This window comes from Capra hircus, chromosome 4, assembly GCF_001704415.2.
Source record: "Capra hircus breed San Clemente chromosome 4, ASM170441v1, whole genome shotgun sequence".
Classification (NCBI taxonomy): domain Eukaryota; kingdom Metazoa; phylum Chordata; class Mammalia; order Artiodactyla; family Bovidae; genus Capra; species Capra hircus.
The window spans coordinates 16139575-16157424 of NC_030811.1; the positions used below are offsets into that span (position 1 = coordinate 16139575).

The 17850-nt window shown below is 41.7% G+C and overlaps 1 protein-coding gene across 1 annotated transcript; it reads left to right on the plus strand.

The window, feature by feature from the left end:
- Nucleotides 8361–17804, plus strand: MRPS33 (mitochondrial ribosomal protein S33). Its single transcript, XM_005679531.3, has 4 exons — nucleotides 8361–8459; nucleotides 9709–9761; nucleotides 13502–13743; nucleotides 17444–17804. Exons 3-4 carry the CDS (start codon nucleotides 13529–13531, stop codon nucleotides 17547–17549), a joined length of 321 nt encoding a protein of 106 aa, XP_005679588.1. The 5' UTR covers nucleotides 8361–8459; nucleotides 9709–9761; nucleotides 13502–13528; the 3' UTR covers nucleotides 17550–17804.

Genomic DNA, 17850 nt, shown 5'->3' on the forward strand with positions numbered 1-17850 from the left:
AGCTTTCTTTACAGTCCATCTCTCATGACTACTGGAAAAACCACAGCCTTGACTAGACAGACATTTGTTGACAAAGTAATGTCTCTGCTTTTTAATATGCTAATTCACAGTAGTAAAACAAAATAAATACTATTTATAAATTATAATGTTTTTTTAAATCACAGTATCCCTTTAATAAGTATGTCCATGTGTATACTGAAATTTGGTTTTCAACTTTCAGGAATAACTAAGTAAAAATCACATAAAAGTTCTATAATACTCTAAGCAGCTTTTTTAAATAATAATAAAAATTTCCCCTTATATTTAATGAAGAATAAAAGTACATGCTTTTAAAAACAAATCAGTCTAGCAGCTAGCACATAATTTTATTGTTAATAAGAGGCAGAAATTATTAAGCAGGGATGTATTTATGTACTTCATGACAGAATTTGATAAAATAAGTGTATCAGACAGGATGGGCTATGTTATGCTGCCATAACAAAAAAACAAATTTGTACGACTTCAAACAACAAAGGCGTCTTTCTAACCTAAGCTAGGTGCACACTGTGGCTGGCAGAACAGCATCTGTTCCTCATAATCACAACTCTCAAGGCTGACAAAGCAATGATCCTCAGTTCCAGAGGCAAAGGAGAGCACCAGAGAGTTTCATACGGGTAAAGGCAACACTTCATTTCTATTTATAACCCACTGACCATGGGTAGTCACATGGCCTTACCCAACTCCAAGAACTGGCATGAAATGAACTACAATCTTATGCCTGGAAAGAGAGGGAACAGGAACTATTTGGTAATCTGCGATTTTCACAATATGTTTTAAATTTCATTGAACAACACATGCCAAATCTAAAATAAAATTAAGGCACTGATGGGTGTACACAAAATGATTTTAGGTGGTACCAAAAGTGGCCATCAAAAAAATAAGCAAATAAAATTATGCATGATGTTTTTGCATATTATTCTATGTAATGGGAAAAAAATATGAATAATTATTTTCTCTCTTAAAATAATTCATTTTTTATTTAAAAGAGGGCTTCCCTGATAGCTCAGTTGGTAAAAAAAAAAATCTGTCTGCAATGCAGGAGACCTGGGTCTAGATCAGCTGGAGAAGGGCTAGGCTACCCACTCCAGTATCCTTGGGCTTCCCTTGTGGCTCAGCTAGTAAAAAGTCCGCTTGCAATGCAAGAGACCTGGGTTCAATTCCTGGGTAAAGAATCAGAGTCACTAACCTTCCCTCCTTCGGTTGTTCAAAGTCACTTTCCTTTCCAGATAACAATACATCCTACAGATAAGCATTGAGACTAGCTGAAAAAAATTTTTTTGCTTATGTTTATATACGTGAAAAAAAAATGAGGGCTCAATATTTTCTTCAATGCCAGTTTTGCTCTGCTCTTGCCAGACTCTCCTTCAGTAACAATATACTTCTTAACCACGGAAGATAAAAGAGATGTGTTGATTAAAGGAAAATTACTATCACTCCCAGCATTCACACTCACACCGTCTATCTGATTTCAGAAAGTCACAACGAATATCCAATTACCATATCTAAGAGTTTACTTCACCCTTATCTGGAATATATGTAAGATGGGAAAAGACAGAAGCCTAAGAAAGATTTATGTTGTCTTGACTGATCATTAAAGAAAGCTTCTTCCAATGGGAACCCTTCTATACTTTTGGTAGGAATGGTATAGCCACTATGGAGAACAGTACGGAAGTCCCTTAAAAAAATTAAAAATAGAGCTGCCATATGACACTGCAATCCCACTCCTGGCAATATATCCAGAGAAAAACATAATCTAAAAGAATACATGTACCCCAATGCTCATTGCAGCACTGTCTGCAATAGCCAAGACATGGAAGCAACCTAAATCCCATTGACAGGGGAACAGAAAAAGATGTTGCACATATATACAGTGGAATATTACTCGGCCATTAAAAAGAATGAAATAATGTCATTTGCCACAACAAGGATGGACCTAGAGAGTGTCATACTGAGTGAAGTAAGTCAGACAAAGAAGGAGAAATATCGTATGATATCCCTTATATATGGAAGCTAAAAAGAAATTATACAAAGGAACTTAGCTTACAAAATAGAGACTCATAGACTTAGAAAATGAACTTATGGGTTGCCGGGGAAAAGGGATAGTTAGGGAGTTTGGGAAGGTCATGTACACACTGTTACGTTCAAAATGGATAACCAGCAAGGACCTATGGTATAGCACACGGACTCAATGTTACATGGCAGCATGGATGGGAAGGGGAGTTTGGGGGAGAATGGATACATGTATTTGGATGGCTGAGTTCCTTCACTGTTCAGCTGAAACTTCCACAAAACATTGTTAATAAGTTACACCTCAATACAAAACTAAAAATTTTTAATAAATACAGATAATGATCAAGGGGAAAAAGAAGCTTCTCCCAAAACATCTTGAATATCTTTGCTTGTTATACTAGAGGGTTTTAAACCCTGGGTGAGGAATGCATCTTTCTTTTGTAAATTGAGAAAAGAACTATTATAAATGTAGAAATAAGATAAAAGAACCTACCCAACACTGGGGAAGAATACTTATAGAAATAAGGTTCTGTAAATTAACTTATACTTGAGGGAGCAGGGATCCTCCTGCCCCGTAGACTATTCCACACAATAAGAATTTCAATTGATGTGAACTTTAATTCTGGCTGCAACTTGCCATAGAGTATGATGAATAGTGAATTTGCCTACAACAGATGCCTTCTACAAGCCTAGAGTAAGCAGTATGTTTATATCATGATCCAATATACACATACAGATTGTTTCATGAAACAATAATTACCCTTACTACATGCAATGCACTCTGATATTTCCTATTCCAACGTCTTTTAATGCTGTTCATGACCCACTAAATTGATTTCACAACCAACTAATGATTCATAATCCACAATTTTAATACACTGGGTTTCAGAAAAGAGAAATATATAAGGCAATTTCTACCTATAACAAGTGTCTTTAAGGAAGCTTTAGCTTGGAGGTACAAGTGGGTAAGCAAAGGTCTGGAAGTTAATGTCCCCAGGAGGTTAAATTTTATTCTGTTCCATTAGTTTGCCCACCCTAATATTTAAATTTCCCCATTCAGTCAGTAACAGTTTCTACAGGTCAGTATCATAGACTTGCTATTTCTAACTCTGTGGCAGGCAGGAAAATGTCCCCCCGAGGTTGCCAGTCCTAATCCCTGGAAGGTGTGAATCCCACTATATAAGGGAAAGGGGCCCTTGCAGATGTGAATAAATTAAGAATCTTGAGATGGGGAGATTATCCTGGGTTATCAAGTGGGCCCTAAATGCAATTACACATATCCCTCTAAGAGGAAGGCAGTAAGAGATCTGATACACATCAAGAAGAAGGTTATATAAAGAGGAAGCAGAGAGCTATTTGAAGATTCTGGCCTTGAAGACTGGAATGATGTGGCCATAAGTCAATGAATGCCAGCAACCACCAGAAGCTGGAAGAGTCAAAGAAATGATTCTATTTCAGAGCCTCAGGAAGAAGCACAGCCTTTCCAACATCTTGGTTTGGCTCAAGGATACCAATTTTGGATTTCTGGTCTCCAGAACTGTGAGAGAATAAAGTTCTGGTGTTTAAAGCCACCAAGCTTGTGGTATTTTGTTACAGTAGGCTCTAGAAAAGAGTACGATCCCTATGAAATAAGACTTAATAGGAGTCATAGTGTAAAGTGCCCCAGAGTACACAGCCACCTGTAAGCCTTATTATATTTTAAGAAAAAATTATGATAGCTGACAGAGATTCACAAAACATTCTGATAATACAACTAATAAATAGGCCTAAAAGGGGGGAAATTGAAGACACACAAAACAGCCAACAAGATTTATATTTGCTTATGGAAATACACACATAATAGCTTTTGCCATGAGTCCATTGCAAATTTGGTTTTAAACTTTCTAACAGTCAATATTCAGGGGAAGCCAACAAGCCAAGACAAGGTGAAATTCCCACCCGGTATATTTTTTCTACTGAGTTATACAGTCCATTCTGAAGGAGATCAACCCTGGGATTTCTTTGGAAGGAATGATGCTAAAGCTGAAACTCCAGTACTTTGGCCACCTCATGAGAAGGGTTAACTCATTGGAAAAGACTCTGATGCTGGGAGGTATTGGGGGCAGGAGGAGAAGGGGACGACAGAGGATGAGATGGCTGGAAGGCATCACGGACTCGATGGACGTGAGTCTGAGTGAACTCCAGGAGTTGGTGATGGACAGGGAGGCCTGGCGTGCTGCGATTCATGGGGGCGCAAAGAGTCGGGCACAACTGAGCGACTGAACTGAACTGATACATGCTATATTCATTACACCCTGTGACAACTTCTTAAGCCAGACCCAAGTTAACAAGGCTACTTGTTATCATAGGTTGATAACATGTCTTCTCTTGTGTTGTTGGAAGAGGGTGTTTGCTATGACCAGTGCATTCTCTTGGCAAAACTCTATTATTTGCCCTGCTTCATTCCGCATTCTAAGGCCAAATTTGCCTGTTACTCCAGGTGTTTCTTGACTTCCTACTTTTGCATTCCAGTCCCCTATAATATAAAGGACATCTTTTTTGGGTGTTAGTTCTACAAGGTCTTGTAGGTCTTCATAAAACCGTTCAACTTCAGCTTCTTCAGCATTACTGGTTGGGGCATAGACTTGGATAACTGTGATGTTGAATGGTTTGCCTTGGAGACGAACAGAGATCATTCTGTCGTTTTTGAGATTGCATCCAAGTACTGCATTTCGGACTCTTCTGTTGACCATGATGGCTACTCCATTTCTTCTGAGGGATTCCTGCCTGCAGTAGTAGATATAATGGTCATCTGAGTTAAATTCACACATTCCAGTCCATTTTAGTTTGCTGATTCCTAGAATGTCGACGTTCACTCTTGCCATCTCGTTTGACCACTTCCAATTTGCCTTGATTCATGGACCTGACATTCCAGGTTCCTATCCAATATTGCTCTTTACAGCATCGGACCTTGCTTCTATCACCAGTCACATCTACAACTAGGTATTGTTTTCGCTTTGGCTCCATCTCTTCATTCTTTCTGGAGTTATTTCTCCACTGATCTCCAGTAGCATATTGGGCACCTAATGACCTGGGGAATTCCTCTTTTGGTATCCTATCATTTTGCCTTTTCATACTGTTCATGGGGTTCTCAAGGCAAGAATACTGAAGTGGCTTGCCATTCCCTTCTCCAGTCTTCCAACAACACAAGAGAAGACTCTACACATGGACATCACCAGATGGTCAACATTGAAATCAGATTGATTATATTCTATGCAGCCAAAGATGGAGAAGCTCTATACAGTCAACAAAAACAAGACCAGGAGCTGACTGTGGCTCAGATCATGAACTCCTTATTGCCAAATTCAGACTTAAATTGAAGAAAGTAGGGAAAACCGCTAGACCATTCAGGTATGACCTAAATCAAATCCCTTATGATTATACAGTGGAAGTGAGAAATAGATTTAAGGGCCTAGATCTGATAGATAGAGTGCCTGATGAACTATGGACTGAGGTTCGTGACATTGTACAGGAGACAGGGATCAAGACCATCCCCGTGGAAGAGAAATGCAAAAAAGCAAAATGGTTGTCGGGGAGGCCTTACAAATAGCTGTGAAAAGAAGAGAGGCGAAAAGCAAAGGAGAAAAGGAAAGATATAAGCATCTGAATGCAGAGTTCCAAAGAATAGCAAGAAGAGATGAGAAAGCCTTCTTCAGCAATCAATGCAAAGAAATAGAGGAAAACAACAGAATGGGAAAGACTAGAGATCTCTTCAAGAAAATTAGAGATACCAAGGGAACATTTCATGCAAAGATGGGCTTGAAAAGGACAGAAATGGTATGGACCTAACAGAAGCAGAAGATATTAAGAAGAGGTGGCAAGAATACACGAAAGAACTGTACAAAAAGGATCGTCATGACCCAGATAATCATGATGATGTGATCACTAATCTAGAGCCAGACATCTTGGAAAGTGAAGTCAAGTGGGCCTTAGAAAGCAGCACTACAAACAAAGCTAGTGGAGGTGATGGAATTCCAGTTGAGCTGTTTCAAATCCTAAAAGATGATGCTGTGAAAGTGCTGTACTCAATATGCCAGCAAATTTGGAAAACAGCAGTGGCCACAAAAGGTCAGTTTTCATTCCAATCCCAAAGAAAGGCAATGCAAAAGAATGCTCAAACTACCACACAATTGCACTCATCTCACATGCTAGTAAAGTAATGCTCAAAATTCTCCAAGCCAGGCTTCAGCAATACGTGAACCATGAACTCCCTGATGTTCAAGCTGCTTTTAGAAAAGGCAGAGGAACCAGAGAGCAAATTGCCAACATCCACTGGATCATGGAAAAAGGAAGAGAGTTTCAGAAAAACATCTATTTCTGCTTTATTGACTATGCCAAAGCCTTTGACTGTGTGGAGCACAATAAACTGTGGAAAATTCTGAAAGAGATGGGAATATCAGACCACCTGACCTGCCTCTTGAGAAATCTGTATGCAGGTCAGGAAGCAACAGTTAGAACTGGACATGGAACAACACACTGGTTCCAAACAGGAAAAGGAGTACGTCAAGGCTGTATATTGTCACCCTGCTTATTTAACTTATATACAGAGCACATCATGAGAAACGCTGGACTGGAAGAAACACAGGCTGGAATCAAGATTGCCAGGAGAAATATCAATAACCTCAGATATGCAGATGACACCACCCTTATAGCAGAAAGTGAAGAGGAGCTAAAAAACCTCTTGATGAAAGTGAAAGAGGAGAGTGAAAAAGTTGGCTTAAACCTCAACATTCAGAAAACGAAGATCATGGCATCCAATCCCATCACTTCATGGGAAATAGATGGAGAAACAGTGGAAACAGTGTCAGACTTTATTTTTGGGTGCTCCAAAATCACTGCAGATGGTGACTGCAGTCATGAAATTAAAAGACGCTTACTCCTTGGAATAAAAGTTATGACCAATCTAGATAGCATCTTGAAAAGCAGAGACATTATTTTGCCAACTAAGGTCCATCTAGTCAAGGCTATGGTTTTTCCTGTGGTCATGTATGGATGTGAGAGTTGAACTGTGAAGAAGGCTGAGCGCCGAAGAATTTATGTTTTTGAACTGTGGTGTTGGAGAAGACTCTTGAGAGTCCCTTGGACTGCAAGGAGATCCAACCAGTCCATTCTCAAGGAGATCAACCATGGGATTTCTTTGGAAGGAATGATGCTAAAGCTGAAACTCCAGTACTTTGGCCACCTCATGTGAAGAGTTGACTCATTGGACAAGACTCTGATGCTGGGAGGGATTGGGGGCAGGAGGAGAAGGGGACGACAGAGAATGAGATGGCTGGATGGATGGCATCACGGACTCGATGGACGTGAGTCTGAGTGAACTCAGGAAGATGGTGATGGACAGGGAGGCCTGGCATGCTGCGATTCATGGGGTCGCAAAAAGTCGGACACAACTGAGCGACTGAACTGAACTGAACTGATAACATGTCAAAACTTAACTTGATAGAAATAAATTCTAAAGCACATATTGATAAGATGTCAAAGCCTAAGTTAATAATACAAAGTTCTGTAGAAGGGAAGAGGGTGTCTAGGTATATAGCACGCTGTTGATTTGCATTTTCCCAGGGTACATTTTTAGAATATTTATTACAGGCCTGAATAAGGCTCAAAAAATAAGTAGAGTTTTCAGTTGAACTATCAAACATTCAACAAATGCTTCAATTCAATGCCTATGTGGCTTGCTTGAGAGTAGATCTCTTACGGAGTGAAATACTGCCAAGAGGGTCTAGATAACCACTGAGGAGTCAGAGAGATACCCTGTCTACTCTCTGAAGAAGCTTCCAGGACAATGGGTGGAAAGAGAGAGTGCTCCAAACAGCGCCCCTAACCCAGGAAAGGGGTATCAATCAAGAACAGCCTCCCGGAGGGAAGGGAATAGCGCTCCTGGTGAGTCAGATTCCTCAGCCCCTAAAGTCAAGCAATGCGCTTGGAGCACGTCAAGGCCTAAGCTTGATGAAAAGAGAAAGAAAACATACAGAAAGAAAGCGGAAGGAGGAAAAGAAAAAACAAACGCATTTCATTCTCCCCGACAAAGAGCATGTATAAACACTACTTCAGAGGCTGGGAGGTCCACGCTAGAGCCACTTCCAACAAAATACAATTAGCGAACCCTACAGGACAGTCCATGAAAACCAAGCCTCTCGCACCTGAACCTGCGTTCCCGTCAGTCCTCCATGCACCTGGAGGCGCTGTTCTCCCTGCGCAGGCGTCAGGTACGACGTTAAGCGTTCCGGGTCTTTTCCTAAGACTCCTCTCTAGCCACCACGCTTCCGTTTCTCTAATGCTCTCCGCTGAAGTCTCCGGCGGGCACTTGGGGGCGGGCTAGGGGCTGGCCTTCCGGGAAAAATGCTCGGAGGAGAGAAGGTCACAAGTAGGTAAGGCCGTACGTGACTTTTAGGGGGGGGCTCTGTAGTGAGTTGTGGGCGATGGCTTTAGAGACCGAGCGGGGGTCTCCAACCTTGTAGAGTAGCCAAGAATAGGAAGAGTCAATTTCATTAACCAGCTCGGAGATTTCACAGGTATCACCCAAACAACTTGGCCTTCTCCTGCTTAACTTGGTGAATTTACCCAACGAAGGGCCCTAGCGTAGTTTCCTTTCCGGCCCGACAATTACTCTGATCAGGCAGCATTCAAGTCTCGGTTACTATGCTCATCAGTCGGCCTTAGGTGTGTGGAAGTCGGGGGTAATGCAGATAAGTTGTATCAGCTTAAATATATTAGCGAAAAGCCCAGCTTGACACTGTTGCTTCCATCACAGGAGAGAGGTGTGATCCAGGCAGTTGGAGGGGGTTAGGGATGTTCTTGTTGAAATGAGTAAAGCTTGACCTACATTCAGAGCCGTTCATGTCTCTGAGACCCAGTCAAATAATTAGCACCAAGCTTTAAAAATAATAAAGCATTGTGTCTAGTTGGCTTTTTGTGTGTGTGAAACACGCGTGCACAGTGTGTGACTTCCTTGCCCGATGACTTTTGCCTGTCACCCTGGCAAGGCAGTGAGATAGTATAACTGTCCTGTAGTAAATGAGAAAAGGAAGGCAAAGAATACATACTGCTACAAACACGATATGACCATTAAAGTAGAAAGGCAAAATTCCAGCCAGCTTTTGTACTCCAAAGCTCGCGCTGTCCACTAACCAGTGGTTTTTGAGAAGCCTGCCTCCGCAGCAGAATTTACACACACACACCTTTTAGCATATGCTTCTAAATACAGCTTCCCGAGATTCACCACACTGAGGGATACCCAGATTAAGAACTCTTGAACATCATCCACACTTTTCAAAGAACACAGGCAAACATAATCCAAAGTCAGTTACTGTACAAACCTGACCTTTTTACTGCATCAGACCTATCAGAAAGATACAGAAACTTGCCCTTATATGCTAAAGTAAAAATACGGACATTTTCTCCCGTCTTGCTCCAGCTAGCACATTTCAGTAATTCTTTTTTACTTAGCATTTTCAGTCCAGGTAATTTTTCTTCATGATACCGTTTTATTTAGTTCACATTTAAAGAAAATCTGATATTTTAAGTGGCCTCATGTGGATAAAAATCTAATTTACTTGCCTTTTACCTTAATGTCTTTCACACAGTAAACATGTTCTTTTTTGTTTGTTTGTTTTTAAGATAAAGTTGAAAGTTTCCGTAAAGGGACATACGAGGATCCTGAAAAGTCCTAGGTAAGGCTTTCCCAATCTTAAAAAAAAAATCAAAGCTAGTAAAGAGTGGCAGTTTGCCAGTCTCAGGACCAGTATTTAGGGACAGCATAACTTTTGAGCTGTTTTAATCTATGTGAAAGAAAGGATTACCTAGCACCTATGCCATTCTTCGCAGCGACTCAGCAGCAGCAGCAGCATGCCACCCTTCATCAGGAGCATATAGGTCTGGGCTCTGTAAGAGGCCACAAAACAGTAACTGGTAATTTTTAGAGCCATTTTGTTTGCTTCTATTTAGCAAGTGCTTCTTTGTTTCTAGTAAATGTTTCAGGTTTGGAGAAGCTTATTCTCTTTCTCCATCAGAAAAGTTCTAGGCCTTGAGTTTGTGATATGACCATTTCCACAGGATTCTTCTTCTTCTTTTTTTTTTTTTTTAACAAATCTTCCTACTTATTTACTTATGTTTTGCTGCGCTGGTCCCTCATCGCTGGATGTGGACTTTTCTCTAGCAGCAGTGCCCAGGCTGCTCACTGCGGCGGCTTCTCCTGCTGCAGAGCATAGGCTCTAGTGCACGGGATCACCAGCTGCAGCACACGGGCTTAGTTGCCCCGTGGCACAGGGAATCTTCCCAGACCAGGGGTCAAACCCATGTCCCCTGCGCTGGCATGCAGACTCTTAACCACTGGACTACTAGGGAAGCCCTCCGTTGGGTTCTAATGAGACCTTGTTATCCATGAGCTATGTCCTAGCACTTTGCTGCCTTCCAAGGCTGGCATGGAAATGACTTAGCATCCTGTGTTGCTTTCAGTGACCCCAGTCCTGCTGAGTCCCTTCCTCCTTACTGCCAAGCTGTGGTCCCCTCCCCTGTGTTTCCCTGGGCGTCAGTGTTTGTAAGTGAGGATACCATTCCAGGGAGGCACGGGTTCAGCTGCATGGGGTATGCATCTCCTTTTGTGCGTGGTTAAATGAGGACAAGGAACAAACAAATGTGTCTGTATATAGAATGTATGAATACCAGGCACGTTTAGGTTTTTGTTTTTTTAGTTTGCCATTTATTCAGTGCCACTGTCTTATTTCGCACACAGTCCTGCAAGCTTTGTTTTCCGAAAGGGAAACTCATATTTAGAGACAATAGGTAATTGTTCACCCAATTTTGGTTGAACTCCGGGAGTTGGTAATGGACAGGGAGGCCTGGCATGCTGCAGTTCATGGGGTCGCAAAGAGTCAGACACGACTAAGTGACTGAACTGAACTGAAGGGTGGAGGGAAGAGAAAAGATAATGCATGCAAAGAAACTTTTTGTAGCTTCTGAAGGCAACTTCTGGTAATGTGCAAAACCTGATACGTTATTCAGTTCAGTCGCTCAGTCATGTCCGACTCTTTGCGACCCATGAATCGCAGCACCCCAGGCCTCCCTGTCCATTACCATCTCCTGGAGTTCACTCAGACTCACGTCCATCGAGTCCGTGATGCCATCCAGCCATCTCACCCTCGGTCGTCCCTTTCTTCTCTTGCCCCCAATCCCTCCCAGCATCAGAGTCTTTTCCAATGAGTCAGCTCTTCACATGAGGTGGCCAAAGTACTGGAGCTTCAGCTTTAGCATCGTTCCTTCCAAAGAAATCCCAGGGTTGATCTCCTTCAGAATGGACTGGTTGGATCTCCTTGCAGTCCAAGGGACCCTCAAGAGTCTTCTCCAACACCACAGTTCAAAAGCATCAATTCTTCGGCGCTCAGCTCTCTTCACAGTCCAACTCTCACATCCATACATGACCACAGGAAAAACCATAGCCTTGACTAGACGGACCTTAGTCGGCAAAGTAATATCTCTGCTTTTGAATATACTATCTAGGGTGGTCATAACTTTTCTTCCAAGGAGTAAGCGTCTTTTAATTTCATGGCTGCAGTCCCCATCTGCAGTGATTTTGGAGTCCAAAAAAAAAAAAGGTCTGACACTGTTTCCACTGTTTCTCCATCTATTTCCCCTGAAGTGATGGGACCGGATGCCATGATCTTCGTTTTCTGAATGTTGAGCCTTAAGCCAACTTTTTCGCTCTCTTCTTTCACTTTCATCAAGAGGCTTTTTAGCTCTCTTTATGTTAAACTGTTAGTGACTTTTTCTCATTGATGAAATTATAAACCTAGCCCTAACAACCCCAATCCATCCCCATCCACAGTGGAGCAAGAGTTGGGAAAGAAGGGAATCCTGAAACAGAGTGCTGAAAGGAGTAAGGCTTGCACACATCCCAGCTTGGAGGGGAGATGGGCTGGGAGACCTTGGACCTGACCGTTCTCCCATTGCTGGCCTTCAGGTGGCACTGTTGGCCCAAGATTGCTTGGTTGGTTTTCAGAAGGTAACTGGTTAGAGATTGACCTGAAATTGGTTTCAGGTCATCCTTTAGGCTCTTTCAGTGGATCTTGGAATGGACATGAAAAGTTCTTTAAATACTGGGTATTTAAATTGCCAGAGCAATTTTGAAATTTACTTGTCAGCATTCCTGTTTAGGAGAGTTTTTTTTAAATATATTTCTTCCGTTGGTTTTTCAAGATTAGTTGATGCCTTTTTTTTCTATTCAGAGGTCAGCTCCTTTTCATCCTAGATGAACTGTCCCCCAAGATACTGTCTTAGTCAACAAAACTCTCATGTCACTACAAAAGTTTATGTAAATTAGTATACTCTGCTGACAGTTACCCTTACATTTGAACTAAAATGGAATGAGAGTTAGTTCACTAGCATCATTCTTTTTTCTAGTATAAGAAACTCTCTACTGCTTTTGTAATTGAATTATAGCTGATGTACAATATTATATGTTACATATATACCCTATAGTGATGCACAATTTTTAAAGGTAATATTCCATTTATAGTTACAAAATATTGGTATAGTACTTGTGAACAGTCTTTATTTTTAATGTATCACTTATATAATCTTCAATATATATTACCTGTAATTTCTGCATGTTGTAGATATCATTCTTACACTATTTCACCATTTTATGCCTCCAAAGAAAAAGTTTCTGTTTTCAGCTAATACAAATTTAGCAAGTTTTCATTAAACAGAATATATAAGATGGAAGATAAGACACGTCACATCCCAACTCATAAATGCCTTTTATTCAGAAATAAAATGAATCTTTTGAGCCGTCGAGTCAATTCCTATAAGACTATTATCTCTGTTTTCCCCAACTGGCTCTCTGTCTCTAGGCAGAATCCAGTCCAGCAACCTAGAGGCTAAATGACCTCATAACTCATTAGCCATTCTCAGAGCCATCTGGAGCCCTTGAGGAGAACAGTGTTCAAAGGGGTGATAATAAAGACAACAGCATAATTATTTCTCCACCATGATTAAACCTTTAGATGGCAAGCAGTCAGCATGTTTATTCTGCAGAGTGCTGAGGTCGGTGTTTTCTGAAGGTATAATAACAGATGCTGTAGCTGGATAACTTGTTTCCCTGTCCTCGTCTAGCCTACAAATAGGTAAGCTGACTATCAGTAAATAATCTATTAAATCACAAAATCGTTCATCGAAAAAGGGCATTACAGCACAGGAATAATCATGTTAACACCAAGCGTAAAAGATGCAGGTGGAAAGCGCTCAAAGGAACTGCGCATCCACTCGGACTGTGGAGATCTCTCAACCCCAAGGCATGTCCTGCCAACGTGAACTAAGTCAGGGGTGGCTCTCTGTGTTTTCACTTTGTAAAGCATTCCTTAGATAATCTGGGAATTTCTTAACATGAACCATTTGTGTTCTCATTTTTCTATAGGGCCTCTTATTCCTTGCTGCTCAAGAAATGTCTTCACTTTCAGAATATGCCTTGCGCATGAGTCGTCTGAGTGCCCGGCTATTCGGTGAGGTTGCCAGGCCTACTGATTCCAAATCCATGAAAGTGGTGAAGCTGTTCAGTGAGCAGCCTTTGGCCAAGAGGAAGGAGACGTATGACTGGTATCCAAATCACAACACTTATTTTGCACTCATGGGAATACTACGTTTTCTTGGCCTCTACAGGTAATGACAAAAAAAAAATCCACAAAGAGTAACCTATAGGAGGTTTGTTTAATAGATCAGAAAGGGAAAAAATGAGCCTTTCTACTTTCATAGTTTTTTTATTCTTATAATAGTGCCCAGGTAGTTTAAAAGGTACAATTGTGGGAGGAGAAAGCTTTCGAAATGTCCATAATGAGTATACTAAGAAAAAAAAGGAAACACGCACTTCCTAGAAGACATACCTTAATTATGTCTAAGATGTGACTGACATTGACTAGACACTGAGCTATAGAGAGACCTTGAATTAGTTGTTAATCTAAGAGCACTCAATGGATGCAGAGGAAATAGGTCCACACACTGAGCAGATCCCGTTGGTCAGGTGAAAAGGGCGCAGCCGACCTGCTTCCTAACTGGTGAGGGGGAGCCTCGATTCTTTCCTGATGGCAGTTTTGTTGGATTTCTTATTTCCTTTCACCCTCTTTGGGCATTTTTAATTGGTACCCTTTTTGGTATACTAAAGCTGAAGTTTACCTTTACGGGTAATAGGTAATTGATATTATAATAGGATAATAGTATGTAATAGTAAGAGTAGCGGGCTCTTTCCACCATGCATTTGTATGTTTGTGCATGTGTAGGAAGTGGGCGCTTAAGATGATATGCTGCTCTAAAAAGAAAAAAGATCAAATACCCCTGTGATCGTTTTTCTTTTAAAAAATGTCTTAATTACCAAACGAATACATGCTCATTATACAAGAATTTAAACAGTACATAATTGTATCAAGTCAAATGCCTACTTTTTTTTTTTTAATTTAACATGTTTTAATTGTCTTAGGGCGATGTTACAAAAATTAATTTGGGACTGTTTGCTCTAATATAATAAGATTAACAGTTCATTCCAAATAACTAGAGATTGGTACATTCATTTACCCAACAGATTTTTTTTTTTTTTAAGTACCTTCCATATGCAGGCATTTAAGATGGGCACAAGGGAAAAGTTCTATGAACAAAATAGATTTTCTTAGTTAATATATCACTAGAGATGATAATCCATGATGTATTTTGAATTTCTGGAATTGCTTTTGGGATTATCTCCCTAAAGTCTTGGCTCAAAAAATAAAAATTAATTTTATTCTTACCCCAAACAAAATATTGAAAGACACATGTCCTGAGTAGAAAATCATAACCCATATCAAAATTACCTTCAGTTATTTTACTTTTTTGCTGCTGCTCCCCATTTGTTTGAAAAATAAAGCTTCAACTACCTTTGGGGACAGAGGAAAAACACTTAGGTTTAGTTATCCATGGAGAAGCACAATTATTTCCATGTATGTGGTCACTAGTTACAGTAAATGGCACCTCTAACGCAAGGCCTCCTGGGGAGTCAGGCAGGATGAAAGCAGGCAGACTTCAATTTAAAAAAAAATCTTACAAAGACCTACAAAATGGGAAGGGAATCAGGGTCTCAAAAACAGTGACTCATTCCATCAAGCAGGTGCTTGGGCGGTTCATCCACAAAGACCCCTGCCTGTGGAATTGTCTTTCTGGCTGGGGGGTTGTCAGAAATGACTGACGGGAGGGAAGAAGAGAGGGAAAAACATACTAAGTAAGTAAATCATGTGGAATGTTACAAAGTTGAATGTGATGCAGGGGGAAAAAATAGTAGAGCCAGCCGAGCAGGATCAAGAGTGCTGACTGGGCCCTCAGTGGGCAGGGCGAGGACGGATCACAGTATCAAACAGAGCAGTCAGGGTAGCCTCACTGAGAAGAGAGGTTTCCGCAGAGACTTGAGGGTGGAGAGCGAGCCAAGGGGGCCCAAGGAAGAGCTTTCAAGGCAGAGGCCAAAGCAGAGCAAAGACCTTGAGGAATGTGCCTCATCTGTTCCAGGAGCCTCACAGGCTGACGGGAAAGCCATGGAACAGGAGGCAGGTTGTGAAGGGGGCTGAGAAAGCAGAGAGCGATTTGCCAGGCTGTCAGAAGAATTACTCTGGCTGCTTTTTTGAGAGTGACTTACTTGGGGGCAGTCATAGCTAATCCTGAGGAGGGCCTGGAGAATCCCAGGGACAGAGGAGCCTGGCGGGCTATAGTCCATCAGGTCGCAAAGTGCTGAACACAACTGAGCGACTAAGCAAAGCACAGCGCATACCTAATCCCAGAGAGGTCTGTTGTAGCTATCATGTTCATGGAATGAAACATCCAACCCTATAAAACCTATCTATTTTTTAAAACAACCTGGAGGAACTCCTTGGTGGTCCAGCAGTTAAGACTCTGAGCTTTCACTGCCAAGGGCCCAGGTTCAATCTCTGACTGGGGAACTAAGATCCCACAAGTCACACGGCACAGCCAAAAGGTAAAGGATAAAAAAAATGAAAAAGCAGCTGTGCTGTGTGTCCTTAGTCGCTCAGTCATGTCAGACTCTGACCTGTGGACTTGCAGCCCACCAGGCTTCTCTGTCCACGGGGATTCTCCAGGCAAGAATACTGGAGTGGGTTGCCATGCCCTTCTCCAGGGGATCTTCCTGACCCAGGGATCAAACCAGGGTCTCCTGCATTGGATTCTTTACCAGCTGAGCTACCAGGGAAACCCTAAAAAAAACAGCATCAGGAGTTGAAAATTGGGCCCAGGAAACCACTCTCTTACATTTAATTAGTTTACCACTATCCACACTCGTACAGGTGAGGAGACCAGGGTGCAGAGAGGGAAGGATCCTCACCCAAGGTCACACAGCTACTAGGTGGTACAGCTGTGGCTTGAACCCAGGGTCACATGGGTTCCAGAGCTTACGTATTGAAACACGATACTGTTTTAGGCCCTCCTTATCCACAGGTTAGCTATCTGTAGATTCATCCAACCACAGATTGAAAATATTAAAAAAAAAAAATTCCAGAAAGTCCCAAGAAACAAACCTTGAATTTGCCGTGCACTGGCAACTCTCTATATATAACATTTACATTTATTTTTATTAAGTATTATAAGTAGATGATTTAAAGTACACAGGAGGATGTGTATAGATTATATGCTATGCTATATAAGGGACCTGAGCACCAGTGGATTTTAGTATCTGTTGGTGGGGGGGTGTCCTAGGCCAGTTCCCCAAGGATACTGAGGAATGACCATGTTTGATTATAAAATGCAGACATTTTTATACAGTACAGGCAGTCTTCAGCTTACACCCTATTCATATGTACAAACAGCCCTGGCCGCCTTGATTCCTCAAAGACCTGGCTGTAGAGTTCCTCTCTGCTGACCCAGCTTCCTTCTGCTGGAGACTCCCCAGCAGACTTCTGTGTGACTCATCCACTGTCATCCAGGCAGCTTCCTCCACACCTGTCCCCTTAGGTGCTGATCCCTGGGCCTCCCAGGGTCTCATGTAGCTACTGAAGCTTATACGCACTTTCTGCCCCCATCAGTGTGTAGTCTTGGTGTTACAGGGAAACCTGGGGCAATTATTAGTGTTGAATCATAATTAATATCAGTTTACACAGATGGGCTTGGCAATTAACTGCTGTTCGTGACCTCGCTTCTGTGAGGGGAAACTGACTTAGAAATGAACGCTGGGAACGCAGCCTGTCTGTACATCAGGGGCTCCATGTCCTTTCTGTTCACTAAGCTGTAGAAGTCAAGAGTTTGATAACCAGAACCACGTAAGGGAACACTCTTAACAGGTGAATTTTTCCAGTCTGATAAAAATACTGGCTAATTATTTTTTTCTTTCACCTTTCAGAGACGAACATCAGGACTTCAAGGATGAGCAGCTGCGTCTAAAGAAACTTCGTGGAAAGGAGAAGCCAAGGAAAGGAGAAGGGAAAAGAGCAGCGAAAAAGAAATAGTGCTGGTCCATCAGGGCAGGACTTCTCTCTCAGCAGCTGAAAGTAGGAGGAAGTGTATTTACGGTCTGTCCACATCCTGGAGGAGTGTCAGCTTCCCAGGTTGAAGACTGTTTGGAGGAACACCATCATCTCTGCGTTGAAATCTAACCCAGTTGAACTGTGACTGGTTTCATTGTAATTCTGCAAAATTATCTGCCTTGGTTCTGTAATCTGAGGTTTACCTTATTCCCTAAAGAAATGGAATGCATGACTATTTATTGTTGAATGACTGGTTTGGGAGGGGATGGGGTGTTGGGAGAGT

Excerpts from the sequence above, each read along its gene's own strand:
- MRPS33 (XM_005679531.3), top strand. The coding sequence starts at position 13,529 with ATGTCTTCACTTTCAGAATATGCCTTGCGCATGAGTCGTCTGAGTGCC. Across the intron at positions 13,744-17,443 it reads CGTTTTCTTGGCCTCTACAG|AGACGAACATCAGGACTTCA; the intron begins GTAATGACAAAA and ends TTCACCTTTCAG.